General features: G+C 45.0%; 1 protein-coding gene across 1 annotated transcript in view; it reads right to left on the minus strand.

Annotated features, from left to right (window-relative positions):
- The window catches only part of Wdfy2 (WD repeat and FYVE domain containing 2), a 135,668-nt gene extending 124,741 nt beyond the window's left edge, over positions 1-10,927 (minus strand). The window contains exon 1 of the mRNA XM_038310175.1: positions 10,580-10,927. Within this exon, the coding sequence (XP_038166103.1) occupies positions 10,580-10,716 (137 nt within the window). The 5' untranslated portion in view covers positions 10,717-10,927. The remainder of the gene's footprint in view (positions 1-10,579) is intronic.
- Positions 10,928-11,198: the final 271 nt, after the last annotated feature.

Consider the following 11,198-nt stretch of genomic DNA (forward strand, 5'->3'; position numbering starts at 1 on the left):
GAAGACAGCACTTCAGAGCACGCCTCCCCACCTCTGCTTCTTCTTACATTCTTTCTGCTCTCCTTTCCTATGACCTCTTGGGTAGGGGCGGGGATAAGTGTGTGAGATACAGAGCGGCTAAGCACTCAACAGTCCCTTATTCTCAGCACTCTGACTAGTTAGAGTCTCTGCATTAACTGCCAAGCTCTACAGAGAGAGGAGCTTCTCCGGTCTACGCAGAGGGCAACCTCTAATCTATGTGTACAAACATAAACATCTGGAAGGCAGCTTGGCAACACGTCCATTTAGAAAGACAACAGTAATAGGTTCCCCTCTAGGGCCTGTGACTAGACTTACAATACCAGACAAGAACTCTTTCCTATGGAGAAGACCTCGAATCCAATACAAAAGCGATTAGTTAGCCACCCTCCACTATAAGAACCAGACCTCTATTGCGCCCTTGGGCACATCTTGCTTTGGCAGGTCAGTTCACCAATGGGTAAGCCCTTCTTCTTCTCAGGTGGCCAGACAGCACCTCCCAGTACGATGAGAGCTTGCCAGCAGAAAAGTTTCTAGGTCAGTCCCAGCTTGGTTTCTCTACATTCTACCTTGTGCTTTGTCTTCAGCAGGAGCATCTTCCCACCTAGTTATGGTGGGCAATCAAGAGCAATGGCAATAAGCTGTGTGGTTTGGGGGACCTCGGGGGCTTCCCTGACCAATAATTTGCAGGCACGTGTTCCACATGGCATCTGAGTGAATTTTCACGGTAACTAGCAGATTGGCCTCTTACCCAAAGAGTTGAAAATGGGGACACACATAGATTTGCAGAAGCAGCAAGGAAACTTTATTTGGAGCAAAACAACAGTGTAGATTAAAGGACACTGTAAGACTGATAGCAGGCCACAGGGATACGGCTATTCCAGGGCCCAGGCTAGGATCCAGGGTCTCTTTATGGTGTCTAAAGAAAGAGGGAGCTGGTTATACTAAGGGACACAGTCTAAGTGGTTCTTTATTCTGACTGATAGATTAGATCATATATTCAGTCTTCTTACTGTGCATGACCCTTCTTAAAATGCATCTAATTTTAACAACAAAGACCTACATCAAAAACAATGAGGGAATGTCAGTTAATAATTCAATAATGTACCTAAAGGCCTTGGGAAAACCAGAACAAAAAACACCCAAAGCAGTAGTCTGGAAGAGATCGCCAAAATCAGGGCTGTTACTGAAACAGAAACAAAAAACAACACAAAGAATCAATGAAACAGAGTCCTCTCTTTGAAAAGCTTAACACTGCTGGAAAATCTTTAGCCAAATTAACTGAGAGAAAGAAAGTGGGGATCGAAGTGGATAAATTAGAGATAAAAAGGAGGCGTCCCAACAAACACTGAGGTAATTCAGACTCTTAAAGACGTAACTTAAAAATCTGTATTCCACAGAACTAGAATATCTAAAAGAAATGGATGGATTTCTTGATATATATGGTCTATCGAAGCTAAAATAAGAGGAAATAAATTACTTAAATAGACTCATAACATTCAATGAGATAGAAGCAGAAATTAAAAATCTCTCAAATGAAAAAGGCAGAGACTGAATGAATTCAGCGCAAAATTCAACCAGACTTTCAAAGAAAAATACACACTAATACTACTGAAATCTTTCTGCAGAAGGCAGGAACATTCCCAGTCTTTTTACAAAGCCAGTATTACCCTGATACCAAAACCAGGCAAGGATCCAATAAAAGAAAATAATTAATAATTTAGGCCAATATCTCTGATGAACACGGATACAAAAATTCTCAATAAAATACTTGCCAAATGAACTCAAGAACACATCAAAAAGATAATCCACCATGATCAAGTCAGCTTCATCCCAGAGATGTAGAGATGGTTCAATATAAATAAGTCAATAAATTGAATTCACGACATAGACTCAAGGACACAAAATACATGATCATCTTATTAAATGAAGAAAAAAATCCAATATCCTTTCATGATAAGCATCATAGAGAACCTAGGAATAGAGGGAGCATATCTCAACATAATAAAGGCAATATACAGCAAGCCCAGAGTGAACATCCTGCTGAACAGGAGAAAAAAAAAAAGCACTTCCACTAAAATCACGAGTGAGACAAGGATTTCTACTCCACCACCCATTCTCAATCTTATTAAACACAGAACTAACAGTAAGACAAGTAAATAAGATAAGGAACCAAGGAAATACGGGCCATTGTAGTTAGCAGACACCAGTGTCCACAGAAGGAAAGAAAACCATATCCCCACTCAAAATGACAGGCAAGGACTAGCTAGCTCCTGGCAGAGTTTTAAGTGGGGACAATTCTACAAACAAGTATGATTAGAATCGTACTGAAGCCTGCTTCAGGAAAGCTGCTAGAAGGTAATACATGACAGTACAGTGAGTTAAGGTCAATAGGCAGCTATTTTTTTAACTGTAATGATACTGTCTTCATTTAAGATGGAAGACTATTCCAGAAGAATTATCATGATCGCTTAAAATTAAGTTATTCATTAGAATTAGAGAAAAGATACTGTTTTCTTAAGAGAGAGATGGAAAGGTGGGGAGGTGGACAGGAACTGGGAGGAGATGAGGAAGGAGAAACTGTGATCAGAATATACTGTATGAAAACAACTTTGTTTTCAATTAATAAAATAAAACAAATATAGTTATAAGAAAATGCACTAAGGTCTTTAGGCAGTATATTACAGGCATATCTGTCCAGCTATAAAGAAAACAGAGGTCAGCAATGGCATTCACAATTAGGTGAGATGCATCATTTTTCAAGTAATAGATCAGTAATAAGGGAACACACCACAGGAAGCCAAAGGGCCACTCAAGCAACTACTCCCTTGTTGCAGTCCCAGCTTTTTGTGAACTCCATCCACTTCCATTCAAACTGGATTGATTCCAGAACTATAGTATAAATTTCAGAAAGGCAGGGAAGACCAGGGGTAGGGGTCGGCTCGTAGGGAATAGGCCCCCAAGTTGACCTGCATTTCATATTGTTGTTTCGTTTTGTTTGAGACGGGGTCTCTTCTCATAGCCCTGGCTATCCTGGAACTCACTCCTAGACCAGGCTGGCTTCGAACTCACAGAGATCCCATCCGCCTGCCTCTGCCTCTAGGGCATGAAACACCACACCCAGTTTTGTTTTAAAAGAACACAAAACTAAAACTATGAAGGCAGAGAAAGGACCTGAGCAGCCCCTCTAGAGAACTGAATTCCAAACTCTGGTTCCCAGCCCTCTTAGCAGATCAGGAAGTCAATCAAAAGGGAGATGACAGAGCAGAAAGTCACATGAGAAGGTCACCACCTCACAGCACAGGAAACCCAAGAAATGCCAAGGCCAGAGCAGAGCTGGCTGGGATCTCACTCCCTGGCCCAGTTCTTTTGGAGGGAGGGAGGGGGGCACTAAATACTATGATTTCTGATCAATTTCCCAAACATTACTCTGCACCCCCAAGGCCTGACTGGGTGCTAGCGAGCTACCCAGAGCTAAACTGTTCACTACTTGAAACTTCAGGATCCATCTAGAAGCAGGAATAAAGTGAATCCTGTTCAACTGGGTATTAGGCACCAGAACAAAACAAACACATCTGCAAGCTTTCTGCCGGAAAGAAAAATCCACTGCTATCCAAAAGCTCCGAAGAGCATTGCTTCTCGGTTGCTCCATGAACTGGAGACATCTCACACAAGCATGCCTCTTTCTCCCCACCGTACTCTTTGTCACTGGTGATTTCGGGGTGAGGTGGCTGCAGGGACTTTCTGTTCATCCAGTCACCCCAAGGGCACAAAGTAGTTCTGAGACACAAACTCCCTACTTTTCCAAGATGAAGAGACTCAGGCTGAATGTGAGTGAAATGGATTTGGCTGGGGTCTCAGCCGCTGCCCCAGCTTTCTTCCAAGAATTTTAAATTAAAAACAGAAGCGTGTGAAGCAGCACCCTTGCCGAGGACAAGTAGGCCACTTCCTTTCCTCTTTCGGCCTTACTGGCTATTTCTTAGAACCCAGGATTAATTTTTACTAATGGTTAACCCCAGAGGCCTCCTGCTTGAGGGGAGGAGGAGTTGCTGCCTTCAGCATACTGATACTTCGTTCAACAGTCCAGTTGAGCAGAGGAGCTTCCTGTCTCAGTAAGTATATACTACATACCATTCAGTTGAACACTACAGGTATCAGCAGATACTCCTGTCTTAAATCACAATTTACTAACCTCTAAATGCCATAAAGTGGCTTCATTTCCTCCAAACTCCAAAGTGTTTTTTTTCCCCCAGTGTATCCCCCACCCCACCCCCACTGACCTCCAACTCCATATTTAGCCAAGGCTGACCTTGAGCTTCTGCTCCTCTGGCCTCCACCTCCCAAGTGCAGACACTAGAGGTGTATACCACCAGGCCCCCTTTATTTGGATCTGGACTGGATCCAGCACTTCCTCCACATTCAGCAAGCTCTCCAACAACTGAACTACGTCCCCACTCTTTCAAACTCTTTTAATGATATCAAGATGATGCTCAGTAACAAATGAAAAAATGTCCCCCTCTCTATGCCAAATGACAAAGCAAAAACAGCGATGAAAAGACACTGTGTAAGTACAAAGCAGGATTGCTTTTCCAAGTTTTGATCGCCTTTGCTTGGACAGGATTCTCTCTCTCAAGTGTCTTCTGGATTTTCCCTTCTGTTCTATACTAGGAGTATGTATCACAGGCTCAAAATCATTCATTTCAAGAGTGTCAGAAATGCCATCCTGGCACTTTCCAATTTTGCAATTCAAGTGATTAAGATCTGTAGAGTCCTGCAGAAAATCCGGTTCCACAATCTAAAAGAAAGTCAGAGCTATCAACAGCCTTGAGGCCTCCTCAGTAATCCGAAACACACTTTCCCACGAAGATCTGACAGTCAGCCTGCTCCTGACCTCAGGGCCACACAGGCAGCCTCCCCCCCCCCCCCCCCCCCCCCGCAGATTCCTGGGCACCCACACAGCTTGAACGCAGAGTAAAAGCTTCACTTTCAGCAATCCCATGGCCATGGCGCAAACTCCTTCTTTGGGCTTGAAAACAGGAACATTAGTGCCAACTGACAGCTCTCTAGTACAAAGGTGAAAGTTTACTTATTTTATGTCATTAGAGTTCACATAGTCAAAAGTGAGTTTGGACTTCAACCCATCACTCTAAGAAATCCTCAACTTTCATAACTATGTTTCAATTGTAGGAAAAACCTTGATTTGCCCTTTTTCCAAAAAAATGTATACAAATGTTAAAAATCCATGGTACATAAAACTCCATCAGGAGCCCAGCTGAACTGGACTGTGGTTTACGTAATTATTTGTGCAATTTCACTTCACAGTGAAAGAATCGGTAGCAAATTAACTACTATTATGAGGATTTATAAGAAATAAAAGTCTAGCCGGGTGGTGGTGGCGCACGCCTTTAATCCCAGCACTCGGGAGGCAGAGGCAGGCGGATCTCTGTGAGTTCGAGGCCAGCCTGGTCTACAAGAGCTAGTTCCAGGACAGGCTCTAAAAAAAGCTGCAGAGAAACCCTGTCTCGAAAAACCAAAAAAAAAAAAAAAAAGAAAAGAAATAAAAGTTTAACCTATCTTTTCCAAATAAAATTAAGTAATGAAGGCCATTTAGTAACAGGACAGTTGCAAGACTTAGAGCTGTGAAGCTTTAAAGACAGACAGCCAGGTCCTCTCTAGTACAGTTCATTATCATCTCCACCCCAGAAGGAAGAGTTCTCCCTGCCTAAAGCAGGCTGCCTCAGGCTCAGCTTTAATATCTGCCTGGGAAACTCAACCCATTATAACTCAAAGTCAGGGGTCCATTTGACAGTCTCCTTTGTGCTAGCCATTGGGTATCAGGTTTCCTTTTTTCTGATGTCCCTTATCATTCACGAGTTCTCCCCTAAAGGAAGCTGCTGAAAGGGTTGGTTCCGAATAGCCAAAGTACAGGGAAGTTCCCCAAGGTCCTCTTTTCAGTACTTAACCTCTCTGTGCCTGTTGGTTTTGGTCAACTTGACACAAACTATAGTCAACTGGGAAGAGGAAACCTCAGTTGAGGAGCTCTCGCTATCATAATGGCCTACAGGCATGTCTATGTGATGGCGTTTTCCTAATTAATGATTGATGGGGGAGGGCCCAGCCATGAGGCAGCTGGTCCTGGGTTGTAGAAGATAAGCTGAGCAAGCCAGTAAGCAGCACTCTGCCAAGTCTCTGTTTCAGTTCCTGCCTGGAGTTCCTGCCCTGACTTCCCACAATGATTGACTGTGATTGGACTAGAAAGCCAAATAAACCTTTCCTCCCAAAGGTACTTTTGGCCTAGTGCTTTATCACACCAGCAGAAATCAAACTAGGCTGCCCTCCCACAGGTCCCCTCTTATCCTGCCAACCCCATCCCTGCCTCCACAAGTCCTTTATCCAGAAAAAGAATCCCAAATGCCTGCTTGCACCCGGGTGTTTCAGTCATTTTTTTTTTCATTTTGGCTTTAGTTATTCCTCTGAAGACACTCATTTCCTAGACTCCTGGAGGCCCAGCAACTCTCAGAGCTGATCCTGACTAGTGCAGGCTGGCTGCAGTCTCACCTGGTTCCTGAGCGCCTGCCCACAGGTGCTAGTCCCTCTCCCCTGCTATCTAGACTGCCCTGTCCTCTACCACAGATCTTGTTCTTGCTTTTGGTAGCACTAGGGGTTGAATCCAGAGCTTTGTGAATACCAGGCAAGGGTTCTCTACCACTGACATACCCACAGTCCATTTCTCACTGTTTTATTTTGAGGCTTGTCTCCCTAAATTGCTGCAGTGACTTCAAACACGTAACCCTACTCACTCACCCCGTGAGTAGCCTCTAAGAGTGGCTGCACAACCAGGCTTGGCTTACCCCATTTTTTCCTCCTAACTCCTATTCACCCTACAACACCCATCTGAGGGAGGGATTGCTGTACTTCTCTAACCACCCAGAGAAGAATATTAGCTTCCAACAACTAACAGAAAATACTTGTTACAGAGACTCTGTATGGTTAAGATAGCATTACATATAATGAACTTAGGAGGGTGTGCTAGTTAGTGTGTCAACGCTAGAATCAGGACAAGAGGAAATCTCAACTGAGAAAATACCTCCACCAGACTGGCAAGTCTGTGAGGCATTTTCCTAATTAATGGTTGATGTGGGAGGGCCCAGTCCACTGTGGGCGTGGTGCCCTGGGCAGGTCCTGGCCAGTACAAGGGAGCAGGCTGAGCAAGCTTTGGGGACAGCAAGCCAGTAAGCACCACTCTTCCATGGCCTCTGCTTCAATTACTGCCTCCAGGTTTCTACCCTAACTTCTCTTCATGCTCAAAATAGACCCTCTCCTCCCCAAGTTCTCTGAGTTAAGGATTTATTACAGCAATAGAAACCTAACTAAGACCAAGCTAGGGATCTGAACAGGCTGGCTCACCCCTGGACAGAGGCTCTGCCTGGCTTTCTTCACTTAGGCTCTACTGAAACAGCACAGAGGTCTGAGATGCTGCTCTGCTCTCAAACGGCTTTGTCCATCTTTTTAAATTCTTATTTTGTATGTATGTATTAGTGTCAGGTCTGCATATATGTATGTGCACCGTGTGAATGCCTGGAGCCCTTGAAAACCAAAGCATCTGCAAGGCCAGTGAGTTCTGGAAACAGGTTCTGCGTCAGGACAGAGAGCTTAACTGGTGAGGGCTCAGTTTGTTCTTATATTCCCTATTTTCCCTATGTTTCCTCCTTGGATATCATGTAAAGTTCCAAGTTGTCCTAACTGTGCCACAGTGAACCTGAAAGCAAAGACTTCTCTTTTTTTTAACCACTTTGTCTTATTCAAGTTTAATCCCAACAACGTAACACATAAAATTAGGGTGTATGACAGATCCCTAACAATGAAAGCGAAGATTTCTTTTACCTACTCTTCTCTTGAAGAGTTGAGAACCATCAGCTTACTAATGAGAGAAGGCTGAGAACGAAAATGTACTTTAAGTGTAACAATCTTCCCAAGAAAGAGGGATTCAGAGGAGAAGAAGGGCTGTGGAGTGTGGGGCCCAGCCATTCTTCCCCAGCTGAAAGTTCTCTTTCCAGTACTGTATCTTAAACGTAGGGGTTTTGTTCTATTACATAATATTCTTGGCCTGGGGATGTGACTCAGTGGTAGAGTGCTTGCCTAGAATGCACAAGACTTAAGAGTCCATCCCTAGCACCACACACACACACAAAACAAAACCTGTACTCTAAAATTTCTGCTACTCAACTGTGCGCATCACTGTCATGCACACACATGATGAGAACACATTAGTGGGTCTAATGGGATGAATAAAGCAATGTTTGGACAGCTCAGTTTTAAAGCATCTAAGGCCACCTAGTCTAATACCTCCCCCACAAATGTGTATTCATCTACATAAGGTTTTCATGGGTCATCAAAGTAGCCACTCAACAAATATCAGTTAAATCCAGAACAGTTAAGATGCTGTGTTTCCAGAAACGGAGTGGAAGGAGGTTCTATAAGTCACTGATACAACAAATATTGAGGGCTCCTGCGTGCCAGGCACTGTGTAGATCACTACAACCAATAAGACACACAAAGCCCCCTAGAGAATTCACAGAACAGAAAATAGACATGAAGTATGTGTATTACTGTTTAAAACAAAGAAGGTTGAGCGTTTTTCAAAGGTACACATACACATATAATGAGCCAGAACTGGAAAAGGAAAATGAGGATCTCCTAAGAACAATGCTATGGCATTATTTGTAGCTGACCCTCGTGGTTCAATAATGAATTGGCAAAGCGGCTAATGGTAATGTCTTTGTAAGTGCTGGTGAAAAAAAATCAATATTCTGTCTTCCTATCTTTAGCATTATATCACGAGGCACTAACATTGACTCTGAGAAGCAAGAACACACAGATCAATTCTCTTTTAGTGAAAACTATAACTAAAAATGCTCCCAGAAACAGTTACTTTCATGATTGAGTGACCCAAAGAAGCACAGCCTTGCCAACCTGCACAATCAGATTTACAAAGTCAAGGACCCTGGATTTCTGTAGGGGCTGATTTAACAGTAACTCCACAATAAGATAAATTCTGTTATATACACTGCAAACTAGGAAAGCAAAAGATAACTACACACTGCACTTCCTTTGTCCTGCGATGAAATGAAACTTACTCTTCACTTTCTTCCACATACACTGTTAGCTTCTCTAGACACTGAACCAGCACCTCCACTAAAGCTGCTCCCTTCAAGGAAAAGACATTGGAATGAGAATCAGATGCTGGAGGTCTGACAAGCTTTCTCCTCCTCTGACTTGATTCAATGAACTTATGATTGCTTACAAATTAGGAAACAATTTCATCTCCAGTAATGGCAAGGGACATTTATCAATACAGTTCTTCAATATATTTTATGGAAACTATTTCAAAAAGATAATTCTTTGACAAAAAAAAAAAAAAATGGAAGCCCAGAAGCGGTCTGATGCCATCTAAGCATGTGGCGCCAAAGGAAAAAGTGAAACATTGTCATATGAATTTCAAAAGGCTCCCACGTTCACCTCACTCAACTTCTTCTGTTCTTCCGGGACTGACTGCCATCGTCCATATGCTGGCAGTATTTTCCCACGGATCTGCATAGGAAATGAAGCCGGCGCCCTTTATACCAAGCATGATGCAGATGTGTAATATACACATGTAAGACAGTCTTCCTAGCTATATTCAAGAACCTAAGAAACAAATCAAGTGAAAATGTCTGAGTTTACACCATAGAAAGTGCCGAAACGATTATTTAAAAAAAAAAAAAGTGAACACTTTTGCTCTACCTTTACAAGTTTAGGAGTCATTATGGAAGAAAACTATCTCAGCATGGTACCAAACCTAACCACTTGATTGAAGCTAAAAACTCAGGTATTCACATCCCTCTCCCGTGTTACAACTGTTTTTAGGATGCTTGTGGATATTACCCCGTTTCATATATATTTCATATCTATTACCCTAGTTCCCATGTTCAAGCATTCCTCTGGAAATCAAAAACGCAGTGCAAGGGAGAACACGGACGGCAGAAGAACTAGAGTTACTTCTGCTAACTAAGCAAGCGGAAAGGAAGCAGGCAAAGGGAAGGAACTCAAGCAGTTGTCTGCAAAAGTGGCGCCTTGCAACTTCCCCCTTGAGCTCCAAGACATAAGATCTTAGGAAAGAAAGGCACCACACGCAGAAGCCCACAGTTACTGTCTTCACAATTTAACAGTCCTTGAGTTCGGTGAAAAATGTCCTGGAGATACACAGTGTGGAAGAAAGTAGTAGCGTTTCCTTTCTCTTTTGGGGAGTCAAGAACTGGACCAACTAGCGTCCCCAAATCATCCTGGCGCGGCCGGCTGCTTCCAAGCTAACACACCTGCAAGGCCGGGCGGCTCCTCCCTGTGCCCCTCCCACCCCCGAATCCGGACACTGGTGTGTTATCCCCGGCACCGTCAGCCCTTGGGCCACTCGGACTCCGCCAGGAGCCAGTCCCCGCGCTCGGAACTGGACCAGTAGGCGCGGTCTCCACTCCCACCAAACCCCGGTCGGACCTCCGCGCGGCCGAGGGCAAGCAGTCCGTACCTGTCTTCCGAGACGCTGATGACACCCTCCTCCTTAGGCACGATCACCGCCATGTTCACCACCTCCTGCGACCCCTCGACCCGTTGCAGAAGGATCGGCTTGCGGGTCAGGGGCTGGGACTGGGTCTCCGCCGCCATCGGAGGGGGCGCGCCCGGGGAGCGGCCGACCGCTCCGGGGGACTGGGCTGAGGAGACAGTTCAGGTTCGCGCTCAGGATCGGGCTGAGATGCAAAGTGGGCCTTCGGAAGCTGGCGACCATAGCCCTGACGCCTGTCCAGGGAACGTGCCCGCTCCGGCTTCTGGAACCAATACCACCGCCACACCGGCCGCAAGCCGGCGCCACCTAAGAGAGCAGGGGGCGGGGAGCAGGGGCGGGGCTGGGGCGGGGCCTGTCGCAGGGCGGTCGCTCCACTTCCGGAGGATGGGCACTAGCGGCCAATGCGCGTGCGTCACTTCAGCAGCCACTTCCGCCCCGTGTCCCGTCATCCCGCCCCCCTACACCCTTCCGTAAACTCTCGTAGCCGTGCAGCTCTGGGACGCATGCGCTCTGTTCCCGAGGTCCCTAGCCTACCTTCTCCGCCCCTTAAAATCTGTGAACGCGCTTGCTTAGAGCCCCTCTT

The sequence above is a fragment of the Arvicola amphibius genome, chromosome 13 (assembly GCF_903992535.2).
Source record: "Arvicola amphibius chromosome 13, mArvAmp1.2, whole genome shotgun sequence".
Taxonomy (NCBI): Eukaryota; Metazoa; Chordata; class Mammalia; order Rodentia; family Cricetidae; genus Arvicola; species Arvicola amphibius.